We start from the raw sequence: 22,427 nt of genomic DNA on the forward strand, positions 1-22,427 counted from the left end.
CTCTGCCCCCCCCCCCCCCCCGCACCCCCCAGTGCTGGGCTGAAAGGTGTGTGCCACCTCCGCCCGGCTCCTTCTTTGTTCTTTTGAGATAGGTCTCCCGTAACACAAGCTGACTTGTGATTTTCTGCGGAGACTAGTCTAGTGTTGACAGGTGTGTACAGGTGGGTGGTCAGGATGGATCCAGAACTTGAGCGAGTGCCGCAGGAGCTCCTCAGTTTGAACTGCATCCCTTCCTTCCCTGTTCTGTGTTTGGTCCAGGGTGTCACTGTGTAGCCTAGACTATCCCAGATCCCATGGAAATCCTTTCATTTCCACATCTGACGAGTCTATTTTTACTTCTTGATGCAATTCAGAGTCAGAATTCATGCCAGCATGAGAGGCCATTTATTGTTCAGAGCCTGGGCCCCCATGTTTAGGGGGCGCCCCTCCAGTGCTTCCTCCCCCCACTGCGCCCGTGGACCCCTCAAGTGGCAGGTGGCTGAGCTGGTCGTGGAGGGAGCACATCTTCAAATGTATATAGTCCAAAGTGGCCACCTTCTCCCTGTAATGACAGCCAGCTGGGCTCAGCACTGGGGAGGCCCAGCCGGGGGCTAGGGTAGGTGAGGGGCAAGAGGAGGAGGAGCCAGGCCCCATCCGGAGACCTCACCCTCCTCCCATGCCCTCTGCCTTCGTCCTCACTCCGGCTTCATCTTGTCCGTCAGCAGTAGGTTCTTGGCCCGAATGGCTTCGTCTTGGGCCAGCCGAAGGGTGGAGCTCAGGGCCTCTGCCCTGACGTGTTTGGCCAAGGCCTGGCGCTCCAGCTCCTGGGGAGAGGAGTGTAGGCACCGCTGGGCTTACTGGACTGGGCTGGGGGTGGAGGGGGAGCTGGGTCGCGGAGGGCAAGGGGCAGGGTCCCATGGAGCCTGCACACCACCCAAAGTAACCCATCAGGCCTTGAGCTTAGGGATTACCCCAGGCATCCCACAATTCACTGATCTCCCCAACTGCATCTCACAGGAACCCTGTGAGTGTCCCTAATACACTGGCCTGTGTCCCAGCAAGCTGAGTCCCATCGGAAGTACTGTGCCCCAATGCCTGTGATTTGTCCTGTATTGTGTGTATCCAAGCATGGTGCCCTTCTATACATCCCCTATTCTTAAGACCAAGTATTTGTGATGCCTGCCTCTGTCACAAGAATGGTCCCTAGCATTACAGTGTTCTGTATCCCACAATTCACCATGCCTTGTGACTTCCTATGCATTGGGGCTGCAGTTCACTACAATTCATATCCCATCATCCCTTAGGCCAGTATCCCATCATGCACTAACCTCTATATTCCCACAATGCACCAGGCCATGACCTCCCATGTATTCCTATAGCTGTTCACTATAATTTATATCCCATAGGCCAGTATCATGCACTGTATGCTTTAGGCCAGAGTCTGTCCCTGGGCTGTGACAGGGCAGCCACCAAACTCTTTGTCCTCCTTCCTGCACAGAGGCAAGACCTGCTGCTCCCACACAGGCCTCCTGTTCCTGCCACAGGCCGGCAGGATTCCTGAGCCGGGGCTCCCCACACCCTGCCAAACACAAAAGTAACTTGGGTCATGGCAACTCATGGCCCCTGGTACCAGAATCTTCTTGTGTAGCCTCTGGCAGCTGGGGCAGGCAGGAGCCAGGCCTTTCTGCTTCACCTCGTCCACTAGCGGGGTCAGCGCACGTTCCAGAAGCTGCTGCAGGGACTCTGTGGACAACTGCTGCCCCTGGCTGCAGAAGGACAGTCAGCAAATGGACGATGTGCTGGGTTGCGATGGGGTCTTTCTACACAGCCCTGGCTGTCCTGGAATTCACTATGTAGATCAGCCTGGCCTCGAACTCACACAGATCCACCTGCCTCTGCCTCCAAGCCAAGCAGTGGTAACATGTCTGTGATCCCAGCACTCGGAAGGCAGAGGCAGGTGGATCTGTGTGAATTTGAAGTTAGCCTTATCTACAGAGCTGTTATTTATTTATCCACTTATTTATTTGCCCATCTATGTTTATTTGCTTGCTTGTTTGTTTATTATGGATGCAGTGTTCTGCCTGTATGTCTGCCTGCGTGCCAGAAGAGGGCACCAGATCTCATTACCGAGGGTGGTTGTGAGCCACCATGTGGTTCCAGTGCGGACCTCTGGAAGAGCAGTGAGCAGCCAGTGCTCTAAAATACTATCCAGCTCTCTACTTTTTTTTTTTTTAATTTATTTTTATTTTATGTCCATTGGTATTTTGCCGTAGGTGTCAGATCCCCTGGAACTGGAATTAGACAGCTGTGAGCTGCCATGTAGGTGCTGGGTATTGAACCTGGGACAGTGCTCTTAACCACTGAGACATCTCCAGCCCCATCTCTACCTTATTTATTTATTTATTTGCTTATTTGCTTATTTGTTTGTTTGGTTTTGGTTTTTTGAGACAGGGTTTCTCTGTGTAGTTTTGTGCCTTTCCTGGAACTTGCTCTGTAGACCAGGCTGGCCTCGAACTCACAAAGATCCACCTGCCTCTGCCTCCTGAGTGCTGGGAATAAAGGCATGCGCCACTACTGCCTGTCTACCTTATTTATTTTTTAAGATTTATTTTATTAAGTATACAGTGTTCTGCCTGCATGTATGCCTGCATGCCAGAAGAGAACGCCAGATCTCATTACAGATGGTTGTGAGCCACCATGTGGTTGTTGGGAATTGAACTCAGGACCTCTGGAAGAACAACCAGTGCTCTTAACCTCTGAGCCATCTCTCCAGCCCCATCTACCTTATTTTTAAAGACAAGATCTCTGAACCTGGAATTCCTAGATTCAACAAGTCTGGCTGGTACAGGGATCCTCCCTTCTGCTTACAAGGCAAACACTTTTTGTTTTGTTTTGTTTTTGTTGTTTCTTTTTGCTTTGTTTTGTTTTTCGAGACAGGGTTTCTCTGTGTACTTTTGGTGCCTGTCCTGGATCTCACTCTGTAGCCCAGGCTGGCCTCGAACTCACAGAGATCCACCTGGCTCTGCCTCCCGAGTGCTGGGATTAAAGGCGTGCACCACCACCACAAACACTTTCTTAACTGAGCTTTCTCTATGCCCCTGGTATTACGTTGCAGGTCACCGAAAACCCACTCTCATGACATGCCAGTGTGCTGGAAATGCACCATGTCTCAAATATCAATGCACCCAATCTTTGCTTTCCACAGGAAGCCAGTTTTTATCTTGTGAGATAGGTAGAAAAAGTTGTTCCCACAATGCAACAGGATTATCACTCTGCAACCCACAGACACACATCTTTCACAACGACAATGTGTCATCCTATGTGTGACCCACAGTGCAGGCTTCACCCTTCCCTACCTGGCACACCGAGCACAGGCGCCTTGGGCAGACCGGTCCAAGTTCAAGACGTGGTCAGCTCCCTTTCGGGAGTTCTGAAGCTGCCGCCCCAGCTCCTCCAGAATCGGTTTCACTGGGCCCAGGGCCTCCAGTTCACTCCTCAGTGAAGCCACAGACACTGCTGACCTCTCCACCCTGAAATGGGAGAGCAACCAATGTGGGTAGCTTGCAACATCCAGCCCAGAAGCCGAGAGTCCACCTTTCAATGCTGTATAGCAGCTGCCTGTCCTCTCTGACGGGGTTCACCACCTCCACTAGGGATAGGAGCCAGGGCTTCCACTAGGCAAATGTCCCAGTACTGAAGCAGGCTCTCATTCAGTACCCCAAAGATACTGAGCCACACCTCCAGCCCATCATTGGGGATTCTAGGCAAGTTCTACCTCTTGGTAATGGTCACTTAGCCCCAGAAGACTGGTTGATCCTTTTTCCTCAAGGGCCCACCCTTGGGTTGGTTCCACTTTCTTGTGGACCCATGTCCACTCCAGCACCCGCAGAGCCCTTACATAGTGCACAGCTCATCTGCCCGTCCTCGAAGCTCCTGCAAACCCCGGGCAGACTGTGCTTGTTCCCGCTGGGCCAACTCCCACTGGCCCAGGAAGCCATCCAGCCGGCCACCCAGGCCACCCAGCAACCGCAGTGCCTCCTGCACGGCTCCCTCCTCCTGATGCCATCGGGCTGCCAGCGAGGACACTTCCCTCCTGCGGGAACCAGAAGGGGAGCAAGGGCGGCCATAGGTTTGACCATGCATTGCCTCATCGACCTCTCCCCAAACAGATCACCAAATTAATTATTTTCCTTCTTTTCTTTTCCTTCCTTCCTTTTCTTTTTTTGACACAGGGTTTCTCTGTGTAGACCAGGCTGTCCTGGAACTCACAGAGATCTGCCTGCTCTGCCTCCCAGTGCTGGGATTAAAGGCGTGCGCCACCACCGCCCGGCTTTTTTGTTGTTTTTGAGACAGGATTTCTCTATGTAGTCATGGTTATACTGGAATTCTCTGTGTAGAACAAGCTGGCATCCAACTCGTAGAGATCTGCCTGCTCTGCCTCCCAGTGCTGGGATTAAAGGCGTGCGCCGCTATGTTCCGCCTTTTGCCTTTTCATTTGTGTTCTAGGTTAGCCCTGTATCACTGATGCCGCCACCCAAATCCTCTCCTAGGTTCCGCTGCTGTCCCCATGCACCTAACTCCTCTAAGCCCTGTCCACCTCAACCTCCCACATCAAGCTCTTCCGGTCCTCCCTCGCCTACCGCAGCCTCTGCAATCCTGTCCCTCCCACCCAGCCTCCGTGCTCCACCGAGGTCCGGCTCTTTGATCCACCTGAGGCCTGGTCCACCCCACTCCTCCAGTCCCCGCCCACCTCAGCTCCTCCAAGCCGGTGGAGACCTTCTGCAACTCCTGCTCGGTCAACGAAGGTCCCTCCCCTGCCCGGGGTGCCATGCCCCAGCCACTGGAGGCCAGGCCTCGCGGCCGCGGGGGCTCCTCAGGACTGCCAGGCGGGCCGGAGCAGCCCTGATTGGGAGTGGCAGAGCTCAGGCCGTGCCGGGAGAGGCCTGCCTCCAGCTTTTGCTCTAGCTCCTGCAGCTCCACCTCCTGTCTCCGCGGCGTCTCATCCTGCAGTTGCTGCTGAAGGTATCTTAGCTTCTCCTGGACAGGGGAGGACAATGAGTCAGGGTGTCCAGCGCCTTGTCATCCTCAGCCACCTGCACCCCAGGGATCACCGAGACTGCAAATTAGTGTGGGAAGAGGAAACTGGGAAGTATGCTTGCTGTCATGCGTGGGGGGAGGGGGATACCATTTACTCTCAAACCTGCTAGCTGTTTCTGTCCTGCTCTGCCTGTCAAAAATCGGCCCCTGTCTCTTAGGGACCACAAGCTTTCTCAGCGGTTTGTTGGAAAGTAAGCTTGCAGGTCTTCATCCTAGATCCTGCCCACCCAGGGCTTCAGGCTCCACGCTCGCACAGCTCAGCTTCCTCAGTCTCCTCTCTGGTCCCTCCCACCAAGCCCTCTTTTGGCTCCTTCCGTGGGTCCCTCCAGCCCGACCTCCAAGCTCCATAATCAGGTCCAACCCTCCTCACCTCCTGGAGGCTCTGGACGCTCTACACACTTGTCCATGCCCTCCCCAGCTCCTCCAACCCCCACCCCTAGCTCCACCCAAACTTCTCGCTAGCTTGGGGCTCCTCCACACACATCCACTTACCTCCAGCAAGGCAGAGTTCTGCTTCAGGACATTGGTTTTGGTTTCAGCGTCTTCCACTGAGCGGGTCACCTTGCGGCAGTTCTCCTGGGTCAGGACATCAGGGCGGGGGCCCTGCTTCCCATTCCGGTCCTGCCCCCCACCTTCAGCCTCATTGTTTGCACAGCACCTATGTCCCAGCCAGGCTTCCTCCCTAGCCATACCTGTCCTTTGCTAACCCTCTGACCAGCCCACTGCTCCTACACTCTTTTACATTTTAAAATCTAAAAGATTTTAAAAAAATGTTTCTTAGGATCCAGGCAATGATGGCGCACGCCTTTACTCCCAGCACTTGGGAAGCAGAGGCAGGTGGATCTCTGAGTTCCAGGCCAGCCTGGGCTACAAACTGAGTTCCAGGACAGCCAGGGCTACACAGAGAAACCCTGTCTCCAAAAACCAAAAGAAAAAAAAAATTCTTAAGTGTATGGGTGTTTTGTCTGCATGTATGTATGTGCACATGTATATGTCCAACATGCATGCAGTGCCCATGGAAGCCAGAAGAGAGTGACATTTTTGGTAGCCATGAGAGGATGTCATGCTCCCCTGGCCTCTACCTCGTTATGTTGCTGAAGAGAATCTTGAACTCCTGAGTCTCAGAGTCCAACTTCTAAGTGTGGATCACAGGTGTGTGCCGCTACACACAGTTTCCTGCATGCCAGGACCGAACCTGGGCCTTTCTGCATGCTAGGCAAGCACTCTACCCACTGAGCCAGGGCCTCCTGCTGCCTTCCTCTTCTCATTGCTCCCCCCACTCCCCCACTCCTTCCACAGCGGCTCACCTTCAGCTGGCTGCAGTATCCCTCCAACTCTTCTGCCTCCTGCCGCCGCCTTTCCAGGTTCTCACTCAGCACCGAGCACTCGCTCTTGACCGTAGAAGGAGGCAGGGTTACACAGGGCAGTGGGGAAAGCTTACAGGGGAGCAGGGTCTGTTTGTTTGTTTGTTTGTTTGTTTCTTCGAGACAGGGTTTCTCTGTGTAGCTTCGTGCCTTTCCTGGAACTCACTCTGTAGACCAGGCTGGCCTCGAACTCACAGAGGTCCGCCTGCCTCTGCCTCCCTCCCGAGTGCTGGGATGAAAGGCGTGTGCCACTAGTGCCTGGCTGGGAACAGGGTTTTATCCTGCTGGGGACTGGGCATGCACTATGGTGGAGAAAGGCTTCAAGGTGGGCACTTAGCTCTGGAGGAAGAGGCCACATGAGGGGCCCAGGAATCCAATATCACACCTGCAGTGTCTGAACATGCTGGTTAACCCTCGTAGTCTTTTCCTTCAAGCTGGTGATGGAGTCTTTGGCACGCACCAATCCACTGTTGACCCCACTCTGGAAAAGAGTGGGGGACGCGTATAGTTCAACACCAAGAAAATTCTAGAGCTAGCAGGCTGTGTTGTCAGCTTGTTTTGGCTCTGGGAAGGTATGTGGCTTTGGATAAAGGGTGGCACCTTTGGATTTAGTTTCCTTGTTGGGTAAAGCCAGAAGGAATGTGTTCTGAGGAAATAAGTAGGGAAGACAGTTTCAAACTTTGAGGCAAATGCCTAACATCCCGCAGTTGGAGGGTGGGGGTATAACTCAACAGAAGAGCTTCTGCTAGAATCCTTCAGTGAGGTGCTGGGTTGTGACTCAGTGGTAAAGTACTTGCCCGGCATGCTGTTTGGTTTGTTTTGGTTTTGAGACAAGGTGTCACAATGTAGCTCTGGCTATCCTGGAACTCAGAGATCATCAGCCTGACTCTGCCCCGGGTGCTAGGATTAAAGGTGTGTGCCACCATGCCTCGGTTTTCATTCTCAGGTCTTACCAACTGTTCACAGGTGAGGCAGCAGCTTGTGCCTTGTACAAACTGGTTTCTTTCTGTCTTTTGCTACAGCAGTCAAATTGGTTACATAACGGCTGCCACTTACATTCTTGTTTCTTAGTTGAAAATAAAGACTTACAGAGCTCCTTTGCAGCTGGCTGAGATCATGTGGCCATGCTAGCCAACACAGTTGGGTGGGCACAGTGTGGACATTAAGTAATATGTATGCCTTCCTTTTCCACCTTCCTCTTCCTCAGCCTCTTTTTCTATCCTCATTTTGTTTTTTCTTTCTTTCTCTCTCTCTCTCTCTCTCTCTCTCTCTCTCTCTCTCTTTTTTTTTTTTTTTGGTTGACTCTGTAGCCCAGGCTATGTACTCATTAAATAGCCCCAGATTAACTTCAAATTCCTGGAGATGTTCCTGCCTCAGCTTCCTATGTATTGGAATAACTGTCAAGATCACTGTGCCCCGCTCTCTTTACCTTTTTTTGTTTGTTTGTTTTTGTTTTGTTTTGTTTGTTTTGTTTTGTTTTGTTTTGAGACAGGGTTTCTCTGTGTAGCTTTGCGCCTTTCCTGGATCTCACTCTGTAGACCAGGCTGGCCTCGAACTCACAGAGATCCGCCTGGCTCTGCCTCCCGAGTGCTGGGATTAAAGGTGTGTGCCACCACCGCCTGGCCCTCTTTACCTTTTAAGACAGTCTCAGCTGGACAGTGGTGGTGCACAACTTTAATCCCAGCATTCATGAGGCAGAGACAGGTGGATCTCTTAGTTCAAGGCCAGCCTTGTCTACAGAGAGAGTTCTAGGATAGTCAGGGTGGTTACACAGAGAAACCCTATTCCCAAAATAAATGAATATAAAGATTATCAGCAAAATGGCAGAAGATGAATTCTAAAATTTCATACTCCCATAAAAGTTCGAAATAAGGGGCTGGAGAGATAGCTCAGAGGTTAAGATCAGGCTGTTCTTCCAGAGGTCCTGAGTTCAATTCCCAGCACCCACATGGTGGCTCACAACCATCTGTAATGAGATCTGGTACCCTCTTCTGTATACATAATAAATAAATAAATCTTAAAAAAAAAAAGATCGAAATAAATCAGAAACAGTTTGATTCTGAAAATTGAGGATGCAATGAGCCAGGTATGGTGGCACACATCTGCTATCCTGGCACTTGGGAGGTGATGCTCTGAGGAATGCTGCCTGCCATGTCATGAGCATTTATGTATAGAGAAGAAGGCCATTTGGTCAGGAGCCTAGGTCTCTAGCCAAAGGCCAGGGAGGAGTTGAGGCACCCACAGGGGCGATGTCTTGATGGGGTATCATTCAGCCCTGGTAAGCATACTATTGACTGCATCTTCATCCCATCAGAGGACTACACTCCACAGAAAAATTGACTGCAACCTACATCCCTTAATGGACTATCTACTGTTGCAAGATATTTGATTACACTGTGTGAAGATTTGTTACTGTGATTGTTTTAATAAAACGTTAAATGGCCAATAGCTAGGCAGAAGGTATAGGCAGGACTTCTGGACAGAGAGAGCTCAGGGAAAAATGGAGAGGAGTCACCAGCTACACACAGAGGAAGTAGGACATGCAGGAGGAAGGTAAAAGCCATGAGATTAATAGAAACAAGTTAATTTAAGTTGTTAGAGCTAGTTACAAACAAGCCTAAGCTAAGGCTGAGCTTTGCTAATTAATAAGTCTCTGTGTCATTATTTGGGAGCTGGCTGGTGAGACAGAGAAAGATGTATTCCAGTTTACAGCACCTTCATCCCATCAGAAGATTAAATCCGGCATGAAATGCCAACCATACTCTCATCTCACCAGAGGACTATGGCCTAGAACACAATAGTAACTCACCCTCATCTTTTTAGAGGACCATAATCCTGTCTGAAATGTTGTTTGTACCCTCATCCAGCCCTGAGCCAGAACCTTCCAACTTAGTCACTCCCTGGTGGGCTGCATTAAGTATCAAGACAACTTGTTTCAAAGCATTAGATAACTAATATGCAAAAATATCTTTCTGAACTGAAAACTCAGAAGTCAGTAGAACATTCATCCTGGGTCAGCTCCTTTCACTTCCTGTGTGATCTTAGGGAGAGCATCTCACCTTGTGATGCCTCAGTTTCCCTACCTGTGCAATATAGATATGACTAATGGCTACCATCACAGGATGACTAGTTCAAATGAAATGGTTAAAAACTTGGGAAGGGGTACTCAGGATCCTTGGAGGAGAGAGAGGAGGAGAGACAGGAAAGCCAAGGAGTTGTAGGCAGGTGAACAACCCTGTCCTGGGACATGTTCTGCCCCCATCTATCCCTGTGCTGTACATCTGGTGGCAGGACTCCCTATCTGGAGCCTGCCTCAGTTTCCCTTCCCATCAAATGGGGAGTAAGGATAGATTGCTATGATAGAAAGGCTGGCTATATGGCCTGATCCACAGCTACATGGTAATTAATGTCTAGACTGGGTAAAACAAATAACAAATCTTGGCATGAAGGTGGAGGCAGGAGAATCAGGTGTTCAAGGCCATCCTCCACAGTGAATTTGAGGTCTCTAGCTCAGTTGGAGTGCTCGCCTAGCACACACAAGGGCCTGGGTTTCATCCCCAGCATTGTACAAACTAGGTGTGGTGGTGCACACCTGCACTCTTGAGGTCATCCTTGTTCAAAGAGATTTTGAAGTCAACCTGGGATGCAGGAGACCCATTCTGGAAAAAAAATCAAAGGGCCAAAATACAACAAAGCTGGGAATCGTGACACATGTCTGCTGACCCAGCACTTGGGAGGCCGAGCAAAGAGAAGCATGTGCATTCCAGGCCAGAGTGGGCTATGCATTGAGATCTCTACCCTAGAACGGAATAAAGACGATGGCATGGTGTGTCCAGGAGCGACTAAGATGCTGCCACAGAATGTGTGTCAGAGTGTCCTTAGCAGGGGAGACCCTGAGGGTCACTGTTGTCATAGTGACCACCCAAGAGCACCACTGCCTCCTTACAGCATTGCTGTCTCCAGGGAAGCTAGGATTGAATGCTGATGATGACCTGTCACCATGCCAACACTGACATGAGCACCGTGCCTCCTCATGATCACTGTCACTGTCAGCCAAAGTCACCATGGCTCTCTAAGGCTCTCCTGTCTGTCTGTCTGTCTGTCTATCTGTCTGTCTCTCTCTCTCTTTGGAGGCTCTGTGTATCTCTCGGGGCCTTGGCTCTGTCTCCCCTATCTCTGTTGCTCTATCTCTCTGAGTCTGTATCCCGCATCTCTGGGTTCCCCCCACCCCCGCCCTGCAGCTCACATACTGGGCACCCTCCTTAGCCCCTCCCCTCCCACCAGGTGTGGCTGCCTGTCCCACAGCAGAGATGAGAAAGCTGCAGGCAGTAAGAGGCCCACAGAGTGTTCACCAGCTTTGGCCCCTGAAGCCTTAATTCCTAAGCCCAGAGCTGTTTGGACGTCAGCAGTCCTTGGGGGCCATGTTAATAGTTCTGGTGGGAGGCACCCAGCTCCAGACTCTGCATGGGAACCACTGGAAGGCTCTGGGGTGTGGTGAGTCTATCCCACTGGAGGGAGATCTGAGTCCACCCTACTCCTGGCTTCCCATCCAGCACTGGCCCCACCTCCTCTGGCCTTCCTGCCTCCTCTTGCCCACTCTAAAGGAGTCTTAGGGAAGAAAGTGTTCTTGGTATCAAACCCAGCGGCTTCCTAAACTAGCCTCTGGCTCTTACAAGCACTCCGTGCCCTTGTGACCTTGGGAATGACTCTTCTTTCTACACCTCGATAGATTTTGCCTTCCTCTTTAAACTGGGTCATTATATCAACCCCACAGATGCTCTAAGAAGGAGGTGACGTCACTGGATGTAGCACACATTAGGAGCAGTAAATGGGAAGAGAGCCAATCTACCAAGTTGCTTCTCCCTCCCCACCAAAGCCACAGTGGCTCCCTATGGCCCTTGGGACAATGCCATGTCTTGCAGCCTGTGTGAGCAGTGTCCTGCTCTTTCTCTAGCCCCACCTCTCCTATGCCACAGCCTTGTCCTTTTCCCTGTCCTATACTGTCTGTGCCCCTGTCTCTTTGGACATGTTGTTCCCAGTGGCCACAATGCTGTTTTTCTGCCTGGGGAATACCTTATTGCAGTTTCCAGGTCCAGCCTGTGTGCTCTCTTTTCTGAACAAATATTTTGATTATTCTTCTTCGGGGTGTCCACAGTGTCCTTACTGCCCCACCAGTGTAGACTACCATCACACCAACCAATTGCCATGACTCCCTAAACTGATCGTGCTACTTCCCAGCTGTGTGATCTTTCATATGCTATTGAATCTTTCTGTTCCTCCACATCTTCACCATCAGAGAAATGAGGCTAACACTGACAGGAACAGCTGCTGCTGTGATGGTATTAGGGGTGGTCGGCTGTCTGCCACACAAAGGCTCACACATGAGCAAGTGGACTTCTCTTCATCCTAAGGACAGCCTGTGGAGATGGGTCCAGCTTTCTGTCTTACCAGTTCCTATTCCCTATGTCATTATTGATAAATTATATATATATATATATATATATATATATATATATATATATATATATATTCCTCACAGTGGAGACAAGTCCTCTGCCCTCCAAGACTCACAGGCCACTATTAAATCTCTATAAGATTCTGCCTTACATTTTATTTTACTTTATTTTTTTAAGACAAAGTCTCTCTATATACACCAAGTTGGCTCTCAAATCACAGAGATCCACCTGCCTTTGCCTCCCAGGTGCTTGGATTAAAGGCATGGACCACCATGCCTAGCATTTATACATTTTTCTACATTCATTTATTTATTATCTCAGTACCTGCATGCCAGGGCTTGTGTGTGTGGAGGTCAGAGGACACCTTGTAGGAGTTGGTTCTCTATAACATGTGGGTTTCAGGGATTGAACTCAGGCTGCCAAGGATTGGACGTACCCACTGACCCTTATATAGGGTTTAATGTCTCAGTGACATCATCTTGTCCTGGTTGTATTTACATGATGACCTCCCAGTTTCCAAGCTCAGACCCTCTGTCCCCACCCCACTCAGCAAGAAAGACTGAGGCTTTTGAACCTTAGATAGATCAGGTCTGTAGCTCTGTTTGGTAAGATGGAAGTTATAGAAAACATAATCTTGAGGTAATGATGTAGTTGGAATTTTCTTTGGGTCACCAACCAGCTCCCAAATAAAGACATGGAGACTTTTTATGAATGTTCAGCCTTAGCTTAGGCTTGTCCCACTAGCTCTTATAACTTTTTAACCTGTTTCTGTTCATCTATGTTTTGCCTCAGGGCTTTCCACCTTTCTTTCATTCTGTATGTCCTACTTTCCTGCTTCCTCCATGTCTGTCTGTCTGGCCACTGGTGCCTCCCTGGTGTCTCTTTTTTTTCTTCCTCTGAGTCTAAATTCTCCTGTTTTTACCCTTCCTGCCCAGAAATCCCACCTATACCTCCTCCCTTGCTATTGGCCATTCGGCTTTTTATTAGACCAATCAGATACCTTAGGTAGGCAAGGTGAAACAGCAACACATCTTTACATAGCTAAATATTCCACAACATGATGAAATGGCTTACTGGGTGAAGGCACTTGTGCCAAGTCGGATGACCTGAGTCTGACCCCCAGATCCATTTAGTCGAGGGAAGTTTCACTAAGTGGTCCTCTGACTTTCTCATATGTGCTGAAGCACACATGGGCCCCACCCCCACACAAAAATAAATAAAAGTAATTAAAAAGAAAAAAAGAATAGAAAGTGAAGAAAAGGCTCAGCGATTAGAGCATTGGCTGCTTTTTTAGAGGACCCAAGTTCAGTTCCCAGAGTCCACACAGCAGCTCAAAATCATCCATAACTCCAGTTTCAGGGGATCTGACTCCCTCTTCTGGCCCCCTTGGACACCAGACCCACACACAGTGGTCTAACACATGTGCAGGCAGAACACTCATACACATAAAACAAAACTAAGCCGGGCGGTGGTGGTGCACACCTTTCATCCCAGCACTCGGGAGGCAGAGGCAAGTGGATCTCTGTGAGTTCGAGGCCAGCCTGGTCTACAAAGCGAGTTCTAGGAAAGGCACAAAACTACACAGAGAAACCCTGTCTCGAAAAACCAAAAAAAAAAAAAAAAAAAAAGCCTAATCCCTTTTTAAAATTCTAGCACAGGCTGGGTAGTGGTGGCCCTCACCTTTAATCCCAGCAGTCGGGAGGCAGAGGCAGGAGAAACCCTGTCTTGAAAAACCAAAAACCAAACAAACAAATTCAGCAGTTACCTGCCGAGGCCTCTCTCTCTTCCCAGTTGAGAACCTGCAGTTTTTCTCACCAGAACCCCGACTCTAGTGGCTTTCTGGGTTTTTTTTCTTCATAGATTATAATCTCATCCAAGTCACCACCAGAACTAGTCTATAAACTTGATTATCCAAAAGAAAAGGGCGCCGGGCGGTGGTGGTGCACGCCTGTAATTCCAGCACTCGGGAGGCAGAGGCAGGCGGATCTCTGTGAGTTTGAGGCCAGCCTGGTCTACAAAGCAAGTTCCAGGACAGGCCTCCAAAGCTACAGAGAAACCCTGTCTCGAAAAACCAAGAAAAAAAAAAAAAAAAAGAAAGAAAGAAAAGAAAAGAAAAGAAAAGGGGGTTGGTGAGCCGGCTCAGGAGGTAACGACAATTGCCACCAAGCCTGAAGACCTGAGTTCCGTCTTTGAGTTCTACGTGGTGTCAGGGGAGAAGACACTTCTCCAAGTTATCCTCCAACATGCCAAACCATCCAGTCAATCAGTGGGGAAAGAGAACTCAAGGAGGGCTGGAGAGATGGCTCAGCGATTAAGAGCACTGGATGCACTTCCAGAGGTCCTGAGTTCAGTTCCCAGCACCCACATGGTGGCTCACAGCCATCTGTAATGAGATCTGGTGCCCTCTTCTGGTGTTCAGGTACATGTAAGCAAGCAGAACACTGTGTATAGATAATAAATAAATAAATCTGAGAGAGAGAGAGAGAGAGAGAGAGAGAGAGATCAAGGAAATACATCCTACACAAACCTTTAGAGATGGAGCTGGAGAGCCACCAGATGGTGCATAAGGCTGACGCTGAGGCACTTCCGGGGAGTCTCCCTTGGAAAGCCATCACTCACACTTAAGTGGGTCTTTCCTCGCTCTGAGCACCTCTCCTCCTGACTGGCCTTTTAAAGTCTATATTAAAACGTCTTTGATGAAATCCCTGCCTGTGCTTTATTAACTGAAACTCTTTTCTGCATGGAAGCTACAAACCCCAGTTTGGCCTGAGTCCGGTTCCTGGGAGATTAAGATAATGCCTCAGTCTAGGTGTGTGTTGCATGTGTTTAATTCCAGCTAGTGGCAGAGGAAGGAGGGTGTCTGTGAGTTTGAGGTCAGCCTGGTCTACATAGAGAATTCCAGGCCAGCCAGAACTGTTGAGAGACACACTCTCAACAAAAACAAAATCAACAACAAAAATAATGCCTCAAGCTGCTAAGGGGGACAGCTTGCAGCCGTGTCTCTGTCCTCTATTCCTGAGGCTTCCTATTCTCAGGCTTTCAAGATACTATTTACTAGATGCGGGATGCGTGGGCTCAGGCCTCTCATCCCAGCTACTTGGAGGGCAGGGGATTGCAGGAAATTGACTAGGCAGTGAGACCCTGTCTCAAAGAGCTCTGGCTGGCTCAGTGGCAGAGCTCTGCCTCGATCCTCCGGTGAGGGGCTGGGGACACCGCCCACTGTATTCTTTGTGTTGCTTAGGATCAAACCCAGGGCCTGGCACTTGCTAGTTCTGCCACTGGGCTACACCCCAACCCCAGGAGGCTTCTCTTGATACTGTCATTCAGGCCTGGCTTCTGGTCTCAGTGACTAGAACTTCTCATTCCAAACTAAATCAGACCCCGCCCCCTTGGATCTGCCTACCTCGGTTGAGTGGTCCCCGGCCTTCCCCACATCAGCCGCTTACCAGAAGTTCTGTGATATCAGGGTCCTCCGGAGCCCAGGGTGTTACAGGAGAAGCAGGTGGCCCTGGCAGTGCCAGCGGGCCACTGTCCTCTGTGGTGGAGTCTGTGCCTGAGGAGTCGGGCTCCATCGCAGCCAGGTTGAGCAAGGACACGTTGGTGCAGGCTGAGGACCGCTTGAGGTTCAGGCACCAGTGCATTGGCTCGTGGGACATCCGGGGCTCCACCCTGAAGGTGACCCAGGGGATGGTGGGGTGGGGGCTTATGTCCTCAACACAGTAGCTGCACTCTCTGAGCCCAACGGATCCCCTGTTCCCATCACCTACCATCACCCTGTTGCTGCTTGCTTTGGACTCCCTGCTCCGCCCCCACGGCCTTCTTCTTCCATCACGCCCCCTCCTCCCAATGCTCCCTTCAACCCACTGCCTGCGTCCTCTCCCTCATCTATAATGCCCTCTTCCTGGCCCCCCCCTTCCCCTCCAGCACCTATGCTTTGCTGTAGGCAGCGTTGGGCTCTAGGTCGGTCACCAACAGGGTACAGGACACCCACCCATGGAAGGACACGGCCTTCTTTTTCTTCGTGATCCCCTTGGTAGGGCTTGTCACCCCCCCGGGAGCCTCGGGGACCAGCTGGGCGCGGCTTTCGACCCCCACAGGTGGGTCCCCCGCCTCATGGATCTCTTTGGACTGCCAGATTGTCTTCACCACCACGCTTGCCATGGCGCGGGGGGCCTGCTCCCAGGGGGAGACTCACCATCTACTCTGCCCGCCCCCCGGCGCTCAGGCTCCCCTAGCTCCTGGCCTGGGTCATAAAGGGCCTAACCACTGGGTCACAGGGAGGGCATAAGGGAGAACAGGGGCTGGCTCAGGGCGTCCCCTGCAGACCTCAGTGGACTATTCCGGCCCCCGGTTCTGGTTCTACAACTCCCTCATTCCAGTCCAGAGTACACAGTGGACTGGGCCCTAACCCTGCAGCCAGCTCTGGGATTCAGTCCCAGGTCGTCTATCTTGCTTCATGCCTTGCCTGAGAGCTGAGAGAATTAACAGGATCATTTCCAAGTCCTTTCCTGGAGGACTTGGTGTTCTGTAGCGGTCTGGGGGGCAGAATTGGGAAAAGAAACACAGAAAAGAACAAAGACCCCGGCATTAGAAGGGAGAGTCAGGGGAAGTCATGGCATATGTCACAACTTCTCAACACGTGTTTGGGGATTTAGGATTCATACTGTGCGAGAATTTTACCTGCTGAAAAAGAACCCAAGCCAGGCTGTGGTGGAGCAGGCCTTTAATCCCAGCACTCAGGAGACAGAGCCAGGCGGATCTCTGTGAGTTTGAAGCCAGCCTGGTCTACAAAGAGAGTTCCAAAACAGCCAGGGCTGTTACACAGAGAAACCCTGTCTCGAAAAACAAAACAAAAAAGAATACAGGAGGGTAGGAGAGATGGCTCAGTGGTTAAGAATCCTGGTTGCTCTTCTAGAAGCCCTGGGGTTCAATTCCGAGCCTCACATGGTGGCTCAGAAACATCCGTAACTCCAGTCCTAGAGTCTTTTAGGATCTGATGAGCACCAGGCACGCAGGTGGTTCACAGACATACATGGAATCAAAACACTCATATACATGAAACAAAAATGATAAAATCTCAAAATAATAGCTGGGCAGTGATGTTGCATGATTTCAACCTCTGCGCTCTGGAGGCAGAGGCAGGAGGATCTCTGAGTTCGAGGCCAACCTGGTCCACAGAGTGAGTTCTACAACAGCCAGGGCTACACAGAGAAACCCTGCCTAGAAAAACAAAAACAAAAACCAAACTAAGCCAAAACAACAACATAAAAGAGTTTAAGGTTGGCCTTGGCTTCACAGCAAGTCTGGGTCCCGATCAGGTTTCAAAACCAAAACCCAAAATTGAGGTCAGCCTGACAAAGTTCAAGACTAGCCTAGGCTTTGCAGTGAGTTCCAGCCCAGCATGGACTGAGCTGGACCCTGTGTCAAACAAAATAAAACTAAGCTGTCTCAGAAGGGCTGAAGCGTTGGCTCAGCTGATAGAATGCCTGCTCTGTCACTTTCCTGCAGCCCTGGACTCCACCCCAGCACTGGGGAGACAGAGGCAGGAGCTTAGGATCACCCTCAGCTACATTGTTTGAAGCCAACTGATACAAAGACTTTGGGATGATAATGTTTGAGTGATCAAGGTTAAATAAAGGGTGTGGATAGTCCTTGTTACAACTAGTTTTTTAATTAAATTAAATTGTCTTACTTATTTTATATGTATGAGTGTTTGTCCTGCATGTACGTCTGTGCACAGCATGTGTGCTTAGTGCCTAGGGAGGCCAGAAGGTGCCCTAGGATTGGAGTTGCAGATAGTTGTTAGCTGTTATGTGAGTTCTGAGAATTGAACCTGTGTCATCTGGAGGAGCAGTTGTAGTGGGTAGCCATCCCAGCATTGGCCTGTAAGTTCTAAACCCCATTAAGGCTTCGGTAATGGTCACGCCCACAAGGCGGGGTGGAGGAGGAAGCAGAAGACCCAGGATCGGGAGGAGGTCTCTCTTGGTTCTGGGACCCCTGGATGCTGGAGGTAGACGGAGCAGAGTTCTCCAGAGAACACTGCCGGACTGCGCTATACCTTTGCCAGACCCTACAACCTACCCCTTCATTTGTAAGTTACCCCACAAAATAAACCTCCCTTTTAACTACGTGGAGTGGCCTTAATAATTTCACCAATATCTGGCGCCCAACATGGGGCGCCATTTGTCGTTGGAGTTTTTCTGCCTAGCCCATAGTCAGGACAAATCTCTCTGACCCACCAGTCCCACAGTCGCTCAGACCCAACCAAGAAAGCACACAGAAACTTATATTACTTACAAACTGTATGGCCGTGGCAGGCTGCTTGTTATCTACCTTTTCTATCTTAAATTAACCCATTTCTGTTAGTCTATACTTTGCCACATGTCTTGTGGCTTACTGGTGTCTTTACATGTTGCTTCTCATGGCAGCGGCTGGCAGTGTCTCCTCCCAGCCTTCCTGTTCCCAGCCTTCTCCTTTTCCTTGTCCCGCCTACTCTATCCTTCCTGCCTGGCTGCTAGCCAATCAGCACTTTATTTATACAGAGTGATATCCACAGCAGTCAGTGATCCGAACAACTGAGCTGTCTCTCCAGCCCCTTTGCTTGATTTTTTAATGTGCACTGGTGTCTTGTCTGCATGTATTTCTGTGTGAGGGTGTCAGATCCCATGGAACTGGAGTTATACAGATGGTTGTGAGCTGCCATGTAGGTGTTCTTAACTGCTGAACCATCTCTCTAGCCCTAAAATGTATTTATTATGTGTGTGTGCCAGTCTATGTTATGGAGGCCAGAGGACACCCAGTGGGAACTAGTTCTCTTCTTGTATCATGTAAGTTCTGGAGACAAAACACAGGTGATCACCCTTGACAACAAGCACCTGACTACTACTAAGCCATCTTGTTTGGAGACAAGGTCCCACCACCACTGAGGATGGGATCAAATTCAAAGCAATCCTTTTGCCACAGTTTCCCAAGTAGCTAGGAAAATAAGCCTGTCCTACCACAACTAGCTGGACTTGGAATTTTTTAAAAACTATTTACTTAAATTTATTTTATGTGCATTGGTATGAAGGTGTCAGATCCCCTGGAACTGGAGTTAAAGACAGTTGTAAGCTGCCATGTGGGTGCTGGGAATTGAACCTGGGTCCTCTGGAAAAGCAGCCAGTGCTCTTAACCACTGAGCCATCTCTCCAGCCCTGGACTTGGAATTTTGAGTTTAGGTCATTTCCCAGGCCTGAGAGCCTCTCTGGCTGTGGAGGGTCCACCAGTGTGTAAAGTGGCCGCTCTGGGATGGCACAGTGTGCTAATGTCTTCTCAAAGTCGTTTCAATGGCTAGGATAGGACTTCATTGTACATAGGAAACCTGTATAACCAAAATGAGTTAATCTACCTGTTTCTTGTTGTTTTGTTGAAAATTTGACAGGTATGCATAGAAATTGCATGAGTCCCCCTATTACACTTCCATCATACTCGGCCATCCTACTCTCACTAGAGGAGATCAGCCAATGAATCCTTGCAACAGGCACCACATGCCAGTTCTGAGGATGACTGTCAGGGACCCTCAAATCCTCAAGGCCACCAGAGGTGGTCTGTGAGACATGAGGAATAAAACTCAAGATGGTGACATTTTTGCAGGCACTGGGTCATGCCGTCCAGGGACGGACTTCATGGTTTGCAAAGTAGCACAGCACATGTGACCTTTACAATAAGAATGAATTCTGCCTGGAGATGGTAGCCCAGTGCTCAGGAGGCAGAGACAGCCTGATCTACAAAGTGAGTTCCAGGACAGCCAGAGATGCATAGAGAGAAACGCTGTCTTGAAAAACAAAAACAGGCCTGGAGAGATGGCTCAGAGGTTAAGAGCACTGGCTGCTCTTCTAGAGGTCCTGAGTTCAATTCCCAGCAACCACATGGTGGTTCACAACCATCTAGAATGAGATCTGGCGCCCTCTTCTGGCCTGAAGTCATACATGCAGGCAGAACACACTATACATAATAAATAAATAAATCTTTAAAAAAGAAAAAGAACGGGTTGGGGACTTAGTGGTAGAGCGCTTGCCTAGCAAGCGCAAGGCCCTGGGTTCGATCCTCAGCTTAAAAAAAAAGGGGGGAAAAGAAAAAGAAAAACAAAACAAAAGAAAAACAAAAACAAAAAAAGAAAGAAAGAAAAGAATGAACTTTAATCCAGGGGGTGGTGATGTACCCCTTTAATCCCGAAATCCCAGCACTGGTAGGCAGAGGTGGGAGGATCTCTGAGTTGAAAGCCAGCCTGAACTACAGAGTGAATTCCAGGGCTACACAGAGAAACCCTGTCTCCACCCCCTCCCCAAAGGATTCTATTGGCTGATAAATAGAGCAATAAATAGAGCTCAGGGCTAGGGCCTGAACCAATAAGGATAACCATAAGGATGGATTCTATTGGTGGAGGATGCAAAGTACATGTGGCCTCTTTCATAGGGATGTGCTGTATTCACGGAGAGATAAAGCTTAGGATACTTTGGTGGAGGGATTCAGGCAAGGGTTGGCTCCCTAATAGGACGCACAGCATCACCAGGTTTTTTGACTACATCATTCCAGCATTCAAGGTGTTCAGGCAACATTCATTTCTTCTACTGAAGAAAGGAGGCCTGGTTTCTCCAATGCTTCCGCTAAGTGGTGCTTCCTATAGCTGAAACTGCTGGGTTTGGCAGAAGGCAGACTGGGCTCCTTCCCCTGACACTTGTGGAGCCTCAGAAAGCTGTTGCTTTAGGTATGGCTTAAAAATAAGCCTGTGAGGGACTGGAGAGGTGGCTCAGCAGTTAAGAGCACTGGCTACTCTTCCAGAGGACCTAGGTTCAATTCCTAGCACCCAGATGGACGCTCACAACTGTCTGCAACTTCAGTTCTAGGAGATATGACACCCCCACACAGATATACATGCAGGAAAACACAGACATACATGTAGGAAAGCACCAATGAACATACAGTGGAATAAATATATCATTAAAAAAAATAACCTGTGAGCTGGGAGTGGTGGCACACACCACTAGTCCCAGGACTCTGGAGGCAGAGGTGGGAGGATCGCTGTGATTCCAGGCCAGCCTGGTCTACATAGTTAGAGTCTGTCTCAAAAAGAAACAAGCAAGCAAACAACCACCACCACCACAAAACAAAGAGTCTGGGGATGTGCGGGAACACTGATGTTTCCATCTACCCTTGAGGGGTCCTAGAATTAGGAAGGCCTTTCTATATACTCAGAACTCAGTAACTCCACTGTTTCTACCAGGCTTCCTGAGCAGAGAATGGAAAGAGATTAGGGACAGGCTTTGTATATTCTTGGGACACTTTATGTCCCTTCTTCATATCTCTCTGTAGAGGATTAGTTCAACTATCTATCCTTATGTATCTATCTTTAATACTTAGCTCTTCAGAAAACAGACGTTTTGATTTTGTTCTTTTTTGCAATATTAGTGATTGAACCCAGCATTTGGGCATGTTAGGCAAGTGCTCTACCACTGAAACATGCCCCCTCATTGGGGGATTCTAGGCAGAGGCTCTCCTCTGAGTCACACCTCCAGTTCCTCACTGGGGGATTCAAGGCTATATCCTTAACTTTTTTTTGAGATAGGGATTCTCTATGTAACCTTGGCAGTCCTGGAACTCTCTACATAGACCAAACTGGCCTTGAATACACGGTGAACTGCCTCCTATTGCCCAGGACTGGGCGTTGCCCCTTCCTAGGTCCCAGGACATCCCTCCTAGACCCATTCTGGGCTTGTTGGAGATTATAAAAGCCTATCAGGGGTGGTGTTTTGTTCAGTGTTTAATGGGACGAGCCTGAGGGGCAGTCCCTTCTCTCATGAATAATAGGTTTCCAGACAAGTCAAATTTCCAGGTGATGTTTTCAGGGAAGGAACAGGGAAGAGGTAGGCTCCAGTGAGCGAATGAAGTAGTCCGGGGTGCAGAAGTGGAGAGAGACCGGAAAGAGATAAGATCCTGCGTCGTGGAAGCTTGACAGTCCATCGCCTCGCCCTCTGCAGCAGGGAACTGCAGGCAACGCTCCACCTATCACAGCTCAGCTGACTGACAACTCCTCTTACTCCTTCCTTCGCTACAGGTCGTCACCCTCTGCCCGTCCCCCTACAACCGCCCCTTCGAGGGCGAAAGAATAAAGCGTCCGGCGAATCCGCAGAGCCTTGCGGAGCGCAATCTCCTCACCCATTGGTCTTCTCGGCCCGAAGTTCCGCCTCCTTTGGTGCGTTCGCCGGCCTCTTCTTACATCCCGCCCTCCTGTCGCGGAGCGGGCTGTCTATCCAATTAGCGTTGGTCTTTGCCGTGCAGGGGGCGGTCCCAGAGTGTGTCATCGAACTCCGCCTGTCTCTAGGGCAACGCCCCCTGACTCCCTGCTCCGAACGGAAATAGCACGGTACTGCACCAATCATCCCCATGTGTCTTTACTATTTTGCCAATCAAAGAGGGAGGAGGGCGGGCGTTCTAGTGTGAGCGGCAGGAAGTTCAGCCAATAAGCGATAGGGGTTCCCGGATGACAGCCCGC

At 50.0% G+C, this 22,427-nt stretch overlaps 1 protein-coding gene across 1 annotated transcript; it reads right to left on the minus strand.

The window, feature by feature from the left end:
- Positions 1-361: 361 nt before the first annotated feature.
- Positions 362-16,057, minus strand: Tsks (testis specific serine kinase substrate). The gene is made up of 11 exons (XM_036198823.1): positions 15,888-16,057; positions 15,343-15,565; positions 6,826-6,921; positions 6,384-6,467; positions 5,569-5,652; positions 4,730-5,016; positions 3,878-4,072; positions 3,336-3,509; positions 1,610-1,745; positions 679-803; positions 362-541 (listed from the first exon to the last, which is right to left on the minus strand). Exons 1-11 carry the CDS (start codon positions 16,055-16,057, stop codon positions 385-387), a joined length of 1,731 nt encoding a protein of 576 aa, XP_036054716.1. The 3' UTR covers positions 362-384.
- Between the last annotated feature and the right edge of the window lie 6,370 nt (positions 16,058-22,427).

This window comes from Onychomys torridus, chromosome 1 (genome assembly GCF_903995425.1).
Source record: "Onychomys torridus chromosome 1, mOncTor1.1, whole genome shotgun sequence".
NCBI classification, from domain to species: domain Eukaryota; kingdom Metazoa; phylum Chordata; class Mammalia; order Rodentia; family Cricetidae; genus Onychomys; species Onychomys torridus.

What these genes read in the sequence shown, in the direction of transcription:
- Tsks (XM_036198823.1), bottom strand. Translation starts at nt 16,057, where the DNA reads ATGGCAAGCGTGGTGGTGAAGACAATCTGGCAGTCCAAAGAGATCCAT. An exon ending in ACCGGCTTGGAGGAGCTGAG is followed by an intron (nt 4,073 to 4,729) that starts GTGGGCGGGGAC and finishes TGGTTCCCGCAG; the next exon opens with GAGGGAAGTGTCCTCGCTGG. An exon ending in GCCTGTGCTCGGTGTGCCAG is followed by an intron (nt 1,746 to 3,335) that starts GTAGGGAAGGGT and finishes GTCCTTCTGCAG; the next exon opens with CCAGGGGCAGCAGTTGTCCA.